The sequence below is a fragment of the Sitodiplosis mosellana genome, unplaced genomic scaffold (assembly GCF_009176505.1).
Source record: "Sitodiplosis mosellana isolate CC-2019 unplaced genomic scaffold, AAFC_SMos_1.0 Smas_scaffold_4104, whole genome shotgun sequence".
Classification (NCBI taxonomy): Eukaryota; Metazoa; Arthropoda; class Insecta; order Diptera; family Cecidomyiidae; genus Sitodiplosis; species Sitodiplosis mosellana.
This window is the reverse complement of record NW_022599346.1, coordinates 611-15,952: the sequence shown is the minus strand read 5'-3', so window position 1 is coordinate 15,952 and position 15,342 is coordinate 611. Positions and strand designations below refer to the sequence as shown.

General features: G+C 36.5%; 5 protein-coding genes across 6 annotated transcripts; all 5 read left to right on the top strand.

The window, feature by feature from the left end:
* On the top strand, positions 1–1,674 carry LOC129572090 (BTB/POZ domain-containing protein 6-like). The gene is made up of 2 exons (XM_055452004.1): positions 1–44; positions 175–1,674. Exon 2 carries the CDS (start codon positions 186–188, stop codon positions 1,434–1,436), a length of 1,251 nt encoding a protein of 416 aa, XP_055307979.1. The 5' UTR covers positions 1–44; positions 175–185; the 3' UTR covers positions 1,437–1,674.
* Positions 1,675–1,840: 166 nt separating this feature from the next.
* On the top strand, positions 1,841–5,177 carry LOC129572092 (BTB/POZ domain-containing protein 6-A-like). Of its 2 annotated transcripts, XM_055452008.1 has the most exons (3): positions 1,841–1,912; positions 2,028–3,976; positions 4,083–5,177. In XM_055452008.1, exon 3 carries the CDS (start codon positions 4,105–4,107, stop codon positions 4,939–4,941), a length of 837 nt encoding a protein of 278 aa, XP_055307983.1. In that variant the 5' UTR covers positions 1,841–1,912; positions 2,028–3,976; positions 4,083–4,104; the 3' UTR covers positions 4,942–5,177. The 2 variants fall into 2 exon arrangements, with proteins under 2 accessions (XP_055307983.1, XP_055307982.1); XM_055452007.1 differs by lacking the exon at positions 4,083–5,177 and having other exon boundaries at positions 2,028–3,942.
* Positions 5,178–7,308: 2,131 nt separating this feature from the next.
* On the top strand, positions 7,309–8,318 carry LOC129572094 (BTB/POZ domain-containing protein 6-A-like). The gene is made up of 2 exons (XM_055452010.1): positions 7,309–7,407; positions 7,486–8,318. Exon 2 carries the CDS (start codon positions 7,508–7,510, stop codon positions 8,207–8,209), a length of 702 nt encoding a protein of 233 aa, XP_055307985.1. The 5' UTR covers positions 7,309–7,407; positions 7,486–7,507; the 3' UTR covers positions 8,210–8,318.
* Positions 8,319–9,434: 1,116 nt separating this feature from the next.
* LOC129572091 (BTB/POZ domain-containing protein 6-B-like) lies at positions 9,435–11,723 on the top strand. The gene is made up of 2 exons (XM_055452005.1): positions 9,435–9,578; positions 10,256–11,723. Exon 2 carries the CDS (start codon positions 10,278–10,280, stop codon positions 11,529–11,531), a length of 1,254 nt encoding a protein of 417 aa, XP_055307980.1. The 5' UTR covers positions 9,435–9,578; positions 10,256–10,277; the 3' UTR covers positions 11,532–11,723.
* An 884-nt stretch (positions 11,724–12,607) lies between these two features.
* LOC129572093 (BTB/POZ domain-containing protein 6-A-like) lies at positions 12,608–14,004 on the top strand. The gene is made up of 2 exons (XM_055452009.1): positions 12,608–12,742; positions 12,895–14,004. Exons 1-2 carry the CDS (start codon positions 12,688–12,690, stop codon positions 13,824–13,826), a joined length of 987 nt encoding a protein of 328 aa, XP_055307984.1. The 5' UTR covers positions 12,608–12,687; the 3' UTR covers positions 13,827–14,004.
* Positions 14,005–15,342: the final 1,338 nt, after the last annotated feature.

Here is a 15,342-nt window from a genome sequence, read left to right as displayed (position 1 = left end):
ATTAAGAAAATAATTTCAAATATTTGTGGAAGATTAGTTAAAAAGTAGGTATCATGATTTGGAAAAAGTGTTCATATTTCAAAATTGGAAAAAAAACATTCGACACTTTAATATTCACTATTCGCTATGTGTTCTGACTTTATTCATTTTTTTTTCTTCAACAATCCAACACAGCCAAGACAACGATGAGCGGCATAGTGTTTGAGGTAAACAATGGATTGGCATCGGAAAACTGCCAGAAGCTGTATCTGGATCCAATGACCGCTGATGTGCATTTCGTGTTCAGCATGAGCGCAAAAAATATTTCATCACACAAGATTATCCTATCTGTTGGTAGTCCTGTGTTCCATGCCATGTTCTATGGTTCGTTACCTGAGAAAGGAGACGTTGTCATTAAGGATGCATCTCCCGGTGCGTTTAAAGAGTTTTTGCAATTTTTCTACTTGAGCAAAGTGCAACTATCATCGGAACACATCTTTCAAGTGGCCAATTTGTGCAAGAAATATGCGGTAAACGAGGGATTAAAGCTGTGCGAAGCTCCGATAATGCAGTCACTGACAATCAACAACATGTGTACGGGTTATGCAGCGGCATTACTACTTAATATGAAAATCGTCATCGAATTCTGTGAACGAAAAATCAAGCAAGAGGCAACGAAAATTCTGAAATCGGCTGATTTCTTGGATTGTGACCACATGCTACTGGACAAAATACTACAGTTGGTATCATCGAAATGCAGCGCATTGGATATTGTTGGTACATTGATGGCTTGGGCCAAGGCCGAATGCATACGGGAAAAAATGCCTGGAATTCCGGCAAACCTTCGGGAACAACTCAACCATTCATACCATCGAATTCCATTCCATGAATTGTCCCACGAACAATTCGCACGGCACATCGTTATGTATCCCGGGTTTTTTACAAACACAGATTTGGAAACGATCGTTTTGAAGATCTTGTCAAAGAAGGCACATATGAGTGCGTTGACATACCCAGAGCCACTAGTACGAAGACTGGATTGTGATCGACAGGTTGATAATAGCTCCGTGGACTTTTATATTCATCTTTCGATGCCAAACTCGAGCTTTTTCATTGCAAACAAAGACCTTTTTCTAACCGAGTTGTATTTAGCGAAATCATCATTACCTAATGATTTGGTCGGTCAGGTGACCATTTTTCCACGGAGTCAGCCAATTTCGACTGAACATGAATTTGTACTATCTTCCGGTAAAGAGACTCATCTCATTCTTCCAACGCCAGTAAAAATTGATGCAAATACTGAGTATGGTATCCGGCTCAATGCTCCGATGGGAAGTATCGGTTTCAAGAGAAGGCCACTCAATCAATGCGTCAAATTAAGGGATGACATCAACATTCGCTTTATCAATGACCAAGGCATGGTGACACGGCTTGTATTCCAACAGCCAATTGGGTAGTTTTGGATAAACTTTGTCATAGCGACTCGACCAGCCTCTTCTTGGCCTATTACAGTGACAACATCTAAAAAAAAACAACATTTAGATTTCATACACTGGAGTTGATTCAACGATTTCAATTGCTCTAAGTGAACATTTTAAATATGTCAAACAGTTTCATCCTTTGTCACAGAGTCTTTGAATAAATCATAGAAAAAATTTAATTGTTGATTTTTACTTCATATTTCAAGAATCATTTCGACATAACAATTCCATATGCACGCGTGACACGGTGAATTCAATGTACGACATCTGTCAAATTTTGGTGGGGAGATACACAGAAGTGATTGTCATTTGTATAGCTAACATTGAACTAGTTATTCATTTTGAAGCGTAACCAAATTCAGACCATACAATTTCCTTACTACGTCTATCTGATCTAAATTATCCCTTGAAACCATTCTAATCCATCATCTGAAGAAAAGATTCGCTGAAATGTAAGTGTTCTCAATGATTTTTAATCAAAATTTGGACCATTCATTTGGAAAAAGAACTCTTTCTGTCCTACTAAACATTTTCTGTAATAAATATTTCCCTTTTTCTCTTCAAAAGTCACCAATAGATCGATTACAATGGCTGTCCAAGTGTTTACGCGTGAAAATAAACTGAAACAACTCAGATATGAGCAGTTGTATCTGAAAACCAAAACGTCTGATCTGAACTTTGTTTGCGGTGGCGATCGATCGACAAATATCCCCGGTCATAAATTTTTACTCTCAGTTGCGAGTCCAGTATTTGAGGCTATGTTCTACGGTTCCACTAAACCATCGAACGACATCCCGATTGATGGCATATCTACCGAGGCTTTTAAAGAATTCCTGCAATTGTTTTACCTCAACAAAGTGCAGCTAACATCGCTGAATATCATCGAAGTGGTGCAATTATGCAAGAAATACGAAGTGGCTGATGGTTTAAGCGTTTGTGAGTCTCCATTGGTAGCATATTTAATTACGAATCTCGATGACATGTGCTTAAACTATGGTAAGGCTCTTAATCTGAACGTACCGAGTGCGATTCGCAATTGTGGCCTGAAAATCGGTGAAAATGCATTCGAAGTGTTGAAGTCAAGCAGTTTCTTGAAATGCGATCGAAAGCTGTTGGACAAAATTTTGGAAATAGTGGCATCAAAATGTAGCCCATCTGTGATTGTCGAGTCATGTATGGCTTGGGCAAAAGCTGAATGTGTACGGCAACAATTAGACATTACAACGGTCAATTTAAAAGCTCAACTCAAGAATTCATTGAATCGAATTCCATTTGATAAACTCAGCACCGAACAGTTTTCACAGCACATCAACACGTACAAGCGCTTTTTCGTCGAAGACGAACTGGAATCATTGGTTTTGACTGCAATGTCAAAGAAGGCAAAGTTGTGCGATCTAGTGAACAAACTTGATCCATCAATGCATTTGGAAGTTAAAATGCATTTGGTGGATTGTGATCGTCGATTGAAGACCAGCGCAAACGGTTCATATCAAAAACTCATTATGCCACATTCAATCACCTTCATGTCTAGTGCTCTAGGAGTTCTACATCGCAAAATTGGTACGTGGCGCTGCTTCGCAAACTGTTACGTATAGCAGTATTAAAGCCCCAGATGGAAAGATATCAACAACAGTCACATGCCATCCAAATTTTGTTACTTGCCGCGCAGAAGTTATCGAAGGTGGATCCTCATTGGCATCACATGAAGTAAAGCTCAATTCTGACCATGAAGCCCATGTCGTTCTCTCAGATCCAATCACCATCAATCCAAATGTCACATACAGAATAAATCTGACAACAAACCAACCCCATAATACCCATTGGCATATGACACCTCTTTCAACATCGTTTTACTTGAATCAGCACGGCACTGGTGATGGCATCCGAATCCATTTTCCAGCGGAACGAATAAGCATCTATTCGAACGACATGATTACACGCCTCATTTTCCAATCAGCTCAAATGGGAACTCAAAAAAAGCGCTGATTGTTAAGAACATATAACAAAATTAAAGTTTATCCAAAGCTTTGTCAATCTACTGTTTATTCAAATAAATCACATAAATTTTTAATAAAAATAAAAATAGAGCAATAAACAACAGCTCATAAAGTTTCTCTATAAAGGATAATGTGAAATAATAATTAATTTCGTTATTAATAACATATTGTAATGTAAAAATAATGCTACGTGAATTCAAATCATTTATCGTTTGAAAATGTGATTCCTAAGCGATCTCTTTGTGAATGTATTCATTCGAAGTGCGTTTTGGAGTACGTTCAATGTAAATGCTCCTTTATAATTGCACGTGTTTCACACCAGAGCACAAGCTATGTGAAGAAAACACACCACTTGAAATGTCAAAGTATTGCGCAACAAAAGTCTAGTTCACATCATAAAACTTTAAAATTAGATTTTCGTCGATAGTTTTGATTCTTATTCGAGTTTTCATACTAAAAATCAACGTAATTGATTACACATTACTTGAATCATATTTAGAGCAACGAAAGTTCTGAAAAGTGAGTATAATTCTATACCTATTGTGCGGACACTCCTTCTGAATGAGGTTCAAATTTGATTTTCACACAATTATTTCAAACGTATGTTTCTATATTTTGTTTCCAGGTGCTGAAAACGTTAAGCAACGATGACCGACAGCGTGTTTGAAGGAAAAAACCAATTACCTCGCAGCAATTCCGAAAAGTTCTACCTCGATTCGAATTTGGCTGATGTAAAATTTGTGTTCAACGCTGGAACTGATCATGTTGAATATATCCAAGCACATAAAATGATCCTGTCTATTGGCAGTTCGGTGTTCGCTAACATGTTTTATGGTTCATCGACCAAACAAGATGATGTTCCAATTGACGACGTGTCTGCTGTGGCATTCAAGGAATTTTTGCAATTTTTCTATTTAACCACACTTCGACTTACGTCCAAACACATCGCCGACGTTATCAATTTGTGCAAAAAGTATAAGCTAGTAGGGGTGCTGGCAATCTGTGAGGCTGCATTGCGAAAGTCACTCACCATCGACAACATGTTCTCTGTCTATGCTATAGCCATTCATTACGAGCTTACGAACACGATCTTCTTTTGCGAGATGCAAATGGTACAAAATGCGGAAGCAATTTTGGAATCAACGAATTTTTTAACATGCAAACGCGATCTGATTGATCATGTAACTCAGTTGGTGACACCGGAACTGGAAATGAAACTGAAAGTCGGCAGTGCATGGGTGATTGTTAATGCATACATGGCATGGGCAAAAGCCGAATGTGGACGAAACAATCTGGAAAAAACCACAGCAAATCTCAGGGCACAGCTGGGACAATCATTTGCTAATATTCCATTTGTTGAATTGAGTTCCATGCGTTTCGAACAGTTTTTGACTAACTACAATGGTTTTTTAAGCGAATCAGATGTGCGACGATTACGACAACAACGACGACTACGACAACAACGGAAACGAGAACGATTTTGAATTGGATTTTATGGATTTTGATGGTAAATTTGATAAGCCGGATTATGACATAAATTAACCATTCCAGTAACAATGATTGAAAAAAAAATACTCGCAAGGAATAGGTTCTACTCATAAATGTAAACACACACACTTTTCTACTCAATTGAAATAAGTCCAAAGTATCATAGAATTAGTTGATTACAATCACTTCAATTAAAGATTCAAAATATGTCAAAGAAGATCATTCATCAAATACATTCCACATTTCTCTGATTGCATGTTTTTATTTATTTTATCTGAGATTGATCGATTTTCTTTTGTCCAATTAATTGAAGAAAATTTTCAGTTACGTTTGTTTGATCAAAATTATCACTTTGAATCATCCCAAGCCATTATCCAAATAAAAGAATTCGTTAAAATATACAATGTATGTATTTTCAATGACTTTTATTGAAAAGAGAAGGAAATTAAATCGAGAATTGTGTGCTAACACTAGCCGACAGTATTTTAGGTCCAGAGATGTGGCTAGTATATTTTGAAAGGGCTCGGCCGCGCGAGTTAAAAACACGGTACGGTTACTTTGGAAGTGTTCGTATTCTTTGGAAATTAATCTATATGCAAAATTACTGGTTTTAGCCATGGATTTTTCAACATTAAAGACTGTAAAATTTACAGTAGACAGCATAGGACCAAAAGTACGATGGTTCTTGAAACAAGAGAGCCATAGCTTTCAAACGCGCCATAGAACATTGAAATCGATTCAGTGGTTTAAAAGTTATGGACCTGAAAAGTGTGGAAACATTATTGAAAAATCTCAATTTTAGCTACATTTTTCATGTTTGCTTCAAGAGATCTCTGTGAATTCATAATTATCTGGCAGATTTTACATTTGTATCGTAAAATTGTATCAATTCTGAACAATTTAGACCAAGATCTGATTGCTGTCCGACCACTAACAGAGAAGTAACAGTTGTACTTAAGCGCTGGCGAACGTTAAAAATCAAGAAAAATCTAAATTAAAGGCAATCCAATAATCATGTTCCGAGGATCCAAAGGTCATATATTTTTGGGAATCTTATTTTTTGGTCAAAAACCGAAACTAGGCCAAATTTGGAGCCAATCTGATGGAAAATTTGGGTACTTCTCATACAAAAGTTTCGAATTTCATCTCTGAAATAGCAACATTTGTATGGGAGGTACCTTTATTTCTTTACCGATTGGCTTCAAACTTGGTAAGTTTCAAATTTTTGTACAAAAAATGGGCCTCGTAAAATATGAAGCCAATTGATCAATAAATAAAGGTACCTCTCATACAAATTTTGCTATTTCAGAGATGAAATTCGAAACTTTTGTATGAGAAGTACTCGAATTTTCCATCAGATTGGCTTCAAATTTGGCCTAGTTTCGGTTTTTGACCAAAAAATAAGATTCCCAAAAATATATGACCTTTGGATCCTCGGAACATGATTATTGGATTGCCTTTAATTTAGATTTTTCTTGATTTTTAACGTTCGCCAGCGCTTAAGTACAACTGTTACTTCTCTGTTAGTGGTCGGACAGCAATCAGATCTAGGTCTAAATTGTTCAGAATTGATACAATTTTACGATACAAATATAAAATCTGCCAGATAATTATGAATTCACAGAGATCTCTTGAAGCAAACATGAAAAATGTAGCTAAAATTGAGATTTTTCAATAATGTTTCCACACTTTTCAACTTTTAAACCACTGAATCGATTTCAATGTTCTATGGCGCGTTTGAAAGCTATGGCTCTCTTGTTTTAAGAACCATCGTACTTTTGGTTCTATGCTGTCTACTGTAAATTTTACAGTCTTTAATGTTGAAAAATCCATGGTTAAAACCAGTAACTTTGCATATAGATTAATTTCTAAAGAATACGAACACTTCCAAAGTAACCGTACCGTGTTTTTAACTCGCGCGGCCGAGCCCTTTCAAAATATACTAGCCACATCTCTGGACCTAATTTTTTTCTAAATTTGTCTATTAGTGTAATATTCAGTATATATATTATGAAAAAGGTCAGATATTTCGGGTGGTACATGTATTTATTCTTGCTTTTTGATCTAACTGAAATTTTTTTTACTTTAAACTAAAGGCTCGTTCGCATTTCGCAATCACTTCTTTGCGTTAATGACTCGTTTCCCCTGGTGGCATTCATAGTATGTAGCATATATGCATATTTGTTCGTGTATTTGTTTCTCTGAGCATGTAGAACTTATCGCATCGCTTGGCAAAACGACTTCTGCCCACACAGAGTCGATTACTCTGTGTGTGTGTATGAGCTTCAGCATTAAACGCACAAGATATGCCAAGGTGAAAAAAAGCACATCACTTGAACTGTCAAAGTATTACACAACAAAATTCGAGTTCTCATCATAAAACAACAAAATTAGTTTTTCATCGATAGTTTTGATTCTTATTCAAGTTTTAACTTTGCCAAAATCAACGTAATTGATTAAAAGTGAGTATAATTGATAAAACAATGAGAATCAAGCACATATGATTGTCTTAAAATCGATTTAAACTCTGGTTTCTCAAGGAACTTCAGGCCGAAATCAACGATGAGCAACAAGGTATTTAAAATAAAAAACCGCTTGCAAATCAATTCCGACGAATTTTACCTCGATCCGAATTCGGCCGATGTGAATTTTGTGTTTGGTATTGGAACTGATCACGTTGAATATGTCCCAGCTCATCGAATCATTCTGTCTGTCGGAAGCTCTGTGTTCGATACCATGTTCAATGGTTCATTACCCGAAAAAAGTGACATCTCAATCGGCGATACATCTGCTGCGGTGTTCAAGGAATTCCTGCAACTTTTCTATTTGAACAAAGTGCAACTCTCACCCGAACACATCGCCGACGTTATCAATTTGTGCAAGATGTACGAGATGGCCGAAGCGTTGAAAATTTGTGAGGCTGCATTGCAAAGTTTACTTATCATCGATGACATGTGCTTTGGCTATGCATTGGCCATTCTATACGATCTAACCAGCACGATTGAATTCTGCGAGCAAGAGATCGTACAAAATGCCAGAAAGATTTTTTGTTCTGCCAGTTTTTTGGAATGCAATCGCAACATGGTGGACAGAATCATTCAGTTGGTGAAAACGAAACTGGAATTGCTGATCGGTCTCGATTTGGTCATCGCCGAAGCATACATGGACTGGGCTAAAGCTGAATGTGGACGCAAAAATCTGGAAGAAACTCTAGCAAATCTCAAAGCTCAACTGGGACCATCATTTAGCTATAGCATGTTATAACACTCCATTTGCTAAATTGACAAAGGAACAATTCATACAATTTACTGCTGTCTATAAAGGTTTTTTGAGCGAGTCAGAAGAGGCAACAATAACTTCTTTGTTCATGCATGCATACACACCATATGATATCCAGCTCAATGCTGCAGTCGTATCGGCTTCAAGTAAAAACTACACAATCAATTTACCAAATTGAGAAATGACATCAACACTCGCTTCATTCTTATTCATTTGGCTGATGCACATACTATGTCACGTTTAAATTTCGATTTTTTATTTATCATGATTCTGGCATGTCATTTTGTTTCATAAATAAAAACTACTCAGTATTCAATAGAGATTCATTCGGTCTAATTTTTTTAATTAAATTTTTTCATCTGAATGCAAAATGTTTAAGATTTGAGAAAAACATATTGAAAATCGCAAAAACTGGTCCGGTCCCATATTTGTAAGTATTTAAAAGGAAAATATAGGGTGTATTAACACCTCCTGAATCTTTACTTTGTTAATTCAAATTTTACACTGCCAAATTAGATTATATCGTTCCTATTTATAATATGTTCAAATAGGTCAGTCTATACAATTCGATGTGATTCGTAGCAGTTCAGTTAGTTCCAAAAATACATCTATTCAGCCGATATGATCACGCGCCTCATTTTCCAAGCAGCAGACATAATTGAAAAAGTACGAGAGCGATAAATAATGAGGAATCATCGTCGAGGATTGATTCGAGACTCAAAAGAGTTTGTGACTGAAGACAGTTCAAGCATTTGTGATTGTCTGTTATCATAGCTACTGACAATTTCCGAGTTTTTCCCAATATTCATGATAGAAACAAACACTGATTGTTAAAAACATACAAAATTGAAGTTTTTCCAATACTTTGGTAATCCATAATTTATTCAAATAAACGACATAAAATTTCAATTGAAATGAAAATACAATAGGCAGCAACTCATAACGTTTGTCTGTAAAGGGTAATGTGAAATAATAATAATTAATTCCATTATTAATAACATATTGTAATGTAAAATTAATGCTACGTGAATTCAAATCATTTATCGTTTGAAAATGTGATTCATAAACGATCTCTTTGTGAATGTATTCATTCGGAATGCGTTTTGGAGTACGTTCAATGTAAATGCTCCTTTATAATTGCACGTGTTTCACACCAGAGCACAAGCTATGTGAAGAAAACACACCACTTGAAATGTCAAAGTATTGCGCAACAAAAGTCTAGTTCACATCATAAAACTATAAAATTAGATTTTCGTCGATAGTTTTGATTCTTATTCGAGTTTTCATACTAAAAATCAACGTAATTGATTACACATTACTTGAATCATATTTGGAGCAACCAAAATTTTGAAAAGTGAGTATAATTCTATAACTCTATGGGTGAGATTGAGAGTGGAGTATGTTTTTTCTTCGATTTATATGTTTGAAAAGGCGAGTATGTTTTCTGATGATTCTGTTGGCGTTAAAGTAGAGTATTTTGTAGTACCGTCTAGCCTCCGCGGTCTTCACGGTTTTCGCGCAACTGATAAAAGATAACAACATGGTGTCTTCGGCAAAGTTGTAGTACTTGAGGTCTTCTATAACTAAGCTGAAGACAAATATCTCTTATCTCTTATCAGTTGCGCGCAAATCGCGCACATGAAAAAGCAAATTTTATATAGAACTTTTTTTTTCTTATCATTTTTCGCGCTTTTCGCGGAACTGATAAGAGATAAGAGATAACTGTCTTCAGTGATGTTATAGAAGACCTCGAGTGCTACAACTTTACCGAAGACAACAAGTTGTTATCTCTTATCAGTTCCGCGGTAACCGTGAAAAATCGCGAGGACCCGCTAAAAACGAACATACTCGCTTTTAACCATTTTTAAGTCGACAGAAACTTGCTCTTCTCTTTCGTAACAAAGTCAATCGAACATACACTACTCTCAATCTCACCCATAGAACTATTGAGCAGTCACTCCTTCAGTATGAGGTTTTAATTTAATTTCCACACAATTGATCTGAACGTATGTTTCCATTTTATGTTTCAAGGAATTCCAAACATCGGGCAACGATGACGCACAGCGTGTTTGAAGTAAATAACCAATTGTCACAGAACAATTTCGAAAAGTTTTACCTCGATTCGAATTCGGCTGATGTGAAATTTGTCTTTGGTGCTGATCATGTCGAAACTGTTCCAGCTCACAAAATCATCCTGTCAGGCAGCAGCCCAACATTCAACACTATGTTCTATGGTTCATTGCCCGAACAAGGTGATGTCCCAATGGACGACACGTCTGCAGCAGTATTCAAGGAATTTTTGCAATTTTTCTATTTGACCACAGTTCGACTCACGTCCGAACACATCGCCGATGTTACCAATTTGTGCAAGAAGTACGAAATGGTCGAAGCATTGAAACTCTGTGAAGATCCACTGCAGAGGTCATTCACCATCGACGGGATGTGCTCTGGATATGAATTGGCCATTCTACTCGATCTAACCGATACGATACAGTTTTGCGAGCAGAAAATCATACAGCACGCGGAATCAATTTTGAAATCAACCAGTTTTCTGGAATGCAATCGCGATCTGATTGACCAAATAATTCAGTTGGTGATACCGGAACTGGAACTAAAACTGAAAGTCGGCAGTGCATGGGTGATTGTTAATGCATACATGGCATGGACAAAAGCTGAATGTGAACGAAACAATCTGGAAGAAACCACAGCAAATCTCAAAGCTCAACTGGGTCAATCACTTGCTAATATTCCGTTTGTTGATTTGAATGCGGAACAATTCGGGCGATTCATTGCCACGTACAATGGTCTTTTGAACGAGTCAGATTTGATAACAATCATTCAGAAGACCAAGAAAAAACAAGAAGTTGAAATGGAAATGAAAAACCAAGCTGACCGCACGTTGATTTGTGACCGTCGATATCCAAGCCCTTCTTCTACCAACTATTCTGTTTTTATTTCGAGTTCAAACAGGTTCACCGCAAATAAACAACTTTGGCTGAAAGAAATTTACTGCGCACGATCAACACGTGATTATGCTGGGAGTCTAAATGCATTAATCTATCGCGCTGGCAATAGAGTGTTGCCAAACCCTTTATACCTAATATTGATTTCATCATCTGAATTACATGCTGTACTCGAACAACCGATACAAATCGATCCTCAAGTTGAATATGAAGTGGAATTCTCGGGTGAATCGTGGGCAGGACCAAGCTTTAAATTAAATGTTCAAATGGGAGATGGTTATGAAATTAAATTCTCAAACAATGGATCAATTTCCCAACTTGTCTTCCTGAAGCCAGACGCCTGAAATCGTGCAGCACCAAAATGGCTCAAGACAAATTCAACAATCTCAGTCAAGAGAAGAACTTTTAAGTTGTCTTACTTTGTCATCTCCATTCATTTTCCGTAACTTTTTTTGAAAATAAAAAAAAATTCTGTTAAGTTTTTTCTCATAAACGTACACACATTTCTACGTTCGTTCTAAGATTCAACATTTATATTCCACCATAGGATTAGTTCATTGCATTACAATTGCTTTAAATGAAAAACTGAAATATTTGTCCGACAGTTTGATTCTTTGAATAAATCATAGAAAAAAAAATCAATTTTTCGTTTTTTTTTGCATTTACTTCATGTATGTGTGTTAATAATCATTTTGACATGGCAATTTTATGTGCAGGAAGGAATTTTTTTATTGCGGGACTGGTATCATCGCAAACACGTTGCGAAGCAACAATCATCCCCCACAACGCACACAATCAACAGACACTGATTCTGGGAATCAGGATTGTTAAAGAAGCCCATCTCGTTCTTTCATGGCCAGTTGCTATCAACCAGAACGTGAAGTATGGAATACAAGTTGATGTTGGCCCGGAAAAGCGACCTTATTCGAGAATTTATCTTGTTGACCACATTGAATTCGAAGGTGGTATTGGAATTCGCTTTGAATGTGGATCCGACATGATTACTCGTGTCTCTTTTGAACGATTGCGAGATTAGGCCAATGGCCCTTGGCCATAAGTTCCGAACATACAATTTCATTAACGTGCTCGAGTCATAATTCAAAAAATATATTTTCTTCACTTTTCTTCAGAAAAAATAAACGTGAACGTTCTCCGGAGATTCCGCAAGATTTTAATTTAATTGTGAAATTATGCAAATTGAGTTTTTTTTCATTTGGGAAACATTTTTTGCTAGAATTTTGATTCGATAGCATTGAAAACTACTTTTGATTTGAAAACTCTCAACTTGAACACTGGTCAATGAACATACCCCGATGAACGTGTTTAATACTCATTGAGTTCATGTTATGAGATATGTCAGCATTTGGAGGCAAAACATACACTAGTGACAGTTCTTTTCACATTTGCATAGCTATTATAAATGAGTCATTCGATTCGAAGCGTAAGCAATTTTCCCAACAAAAAAAAATTCAAATAAATTCTTTGTTATCAAAAGAATCAATGGATACCTTTGATTTTGAACCACCATCAAAAAAATCAAAAGACGGTTCGGAAAGTAAGTACGCTAAAATTTGAAACATTTAAGCAGAAAATTGTTTTCATTAAAAATGTGCATTGTGCGAGGCACCATTGACTATGAGTATGAGTTTCAATCGACTAAATTTTTACGTTAGAATTCTAAATGCATTTTGTTATTATCCAAAACAGCAATGGTCGACACCGTGTTTGAAAAGGAGATCTATTTAATTCGGAACAACTCGAAAAAGTTGTATTTGAATTCAAAGACGGCCGACGTAAACTTTGTGTTTGGTGCTGGAACTGACCATGTTGAAACTGTTGCAGCACACAAAATCATCCTGTCAATCAGCAGTCCAATGTTTGATACGATGTTCTTCGGTTCACTGCCCGAACAAGGAGACGTCCCAATCGTTGATACATCTCCCGCGGCGTTCAAGGAATTCTTGCAATTTTTCTATTTGAACAAAGTTCGACTCACATCCGAACACATCATCGACGTGTCCATTTTGTGCAAGAAGTACGGGGTGACTGAAGCGTTGAAACTCTGTGAAGAGCCACTGCAAAAGTCATTCACCATTGATGAGATGTGCTCTGGTTATGCACTGGCCATTCTACTCGAGATAACCAACACGATGCAATTCTGCGAACGAGAGATCATAAAAAATGCGGAGGCAATTTTGAAATCGACCAGCTTTTTGAAATGTAATTGCGACACGTTCGACAAGATCATCCAGCTGGTGACATCGAAGTGCAGTGCATCGGCACTAGTTGATGCGTGCATGGTCTGGGCCAAAGCCGAATGTGTACAACAGAATCTGAAAGAAACCACAGCAAATCTCAAGGCTCAACTGGGACAATCGTTTGGTCGCATTCCATTTGCTGAATTGAACAAGGAACAATTCGAACAGTTTATGACCGATTACAGTGATCTTTTGGACAAGTCAGATTTGGCTACAATAATTTCGAAGATGATGACCAAGAAGGAAACGGAAGAACAATCGTGCAGCTCACTGTTCGCATCGAATGATGATCGTCGAGTTGCTATCAATCGCCAGAAAGAAGTCGTCAAATACGAGATATGTTCGTCTTTTGTCCATAATTCCGATTCTGATTCCTTCTAATGAATGTTTTGGCACCATGTCCTTTTCTTGATTCAATGATGTTTACGTTTGATTTATTCTCATAAACGTACACGAATTTCAACGTCAGCGTTATAGTTTAACATTTAGAATTCACATACTGAATCAGCTTGTTTTAGATTATAATAGCTTTAAGTGAACGTTGAAGGTTCCAAATGTGTCGAACAGGGTCATTCATTGAATAAATTTCATATTTTAAGTCATTTTTGTGTGTCATTTTAATCCAACTGAAAAAAATTGAAACGGAGCAAGTCAGATTTTACTCCTATTTCGTCTTGCATCAAGGAAAGAATGAAACTTAAGTTCAAATAATTACGTGAATCACAGTAAGTATACGTTTTTCATAGCGAAATATCCATTGAAAATAATTTGCATGCACATAGCCGTTATGGAGTAATTGGTTAGTATTTTACTGGTGTGTAGTTACAAACACGGAAATTGCGTTGTGTTTCGTCACAATTTAAAATGTTTGTACAATATTCGCAGCAAGTAAGCATTTGTACTCAATCACTACTATCAATTAAGTCATTATTTGTAATAATTTCACCAGACGATGTAGGTAAATACAAATTGTGCAATCAATTTGAACGTTATTGTTTGGCATTGAATCATGATTCTCTATGATTTTCCATGGCCTTGAGTCATTCATATTAAAGTAAATACCCACCTGAAATTTCCTATGAAATCGCAAATGGCGAGATTAACTGCGTTGTATCCTTTCGTCCAGGTTATATCATCGAAAAAGAATAAGAATGCAACTTATACAACAAATATTTCAGCATATTCAAATGTGGCTTGTATTTTATATTTCGAAAGAAAAAACTACTTTAGTAAGCTATTTGGCATTGATATCAGTTGAAAATGAACTGAAAAGCTTTAAATAAAACGTAACTTGTGTTCAGTTATAGTACAATAGGTCTGAGTAGCTGCTGTATTTGTAAGAATGTTATAAAACACTTCCCTAATCATACGTTTAAATCCTCCTTTTCTCCCTAATCCCACGGAATAAAATGGTAGCATCTGCCAAAAATTAACAAATTTTTCATTTATTTTTGTTGTGGAACAAAAAAAGCAGATTATTCAAACGCACAGCGAAAACAAGACCCAAAAGGCAGGTGCAGGGAAGGCATTTGATAACCTCCGCCCGAATCATGTGATAAAACAGAGTGTATATTGCAAGGAAAACGTATGCTCCAACGTAGACACATCCTTGATACACCCAGACAGAAAGTGTTTGATCTTCTTCGAAAATGGGCAACTGTACGAGAAACAGCGCTGCTTTACCGATACCCATAAAGGTAGCTCCACTTCTCCAATGGCTTCTTCAAACTCCAATCATTTCGAGTATTTAGCACGGATCGAATTAACTCTTTAAACGATGGTATTGGCAAATTTTCATTCAACACCATTCTGAAAAGTGTTTCTCCTCCCTTTTTCTGAAAATCAATACTAGAAATTTCTCATGGGAATTAACACATGCATATGAGACTGTGAGTTG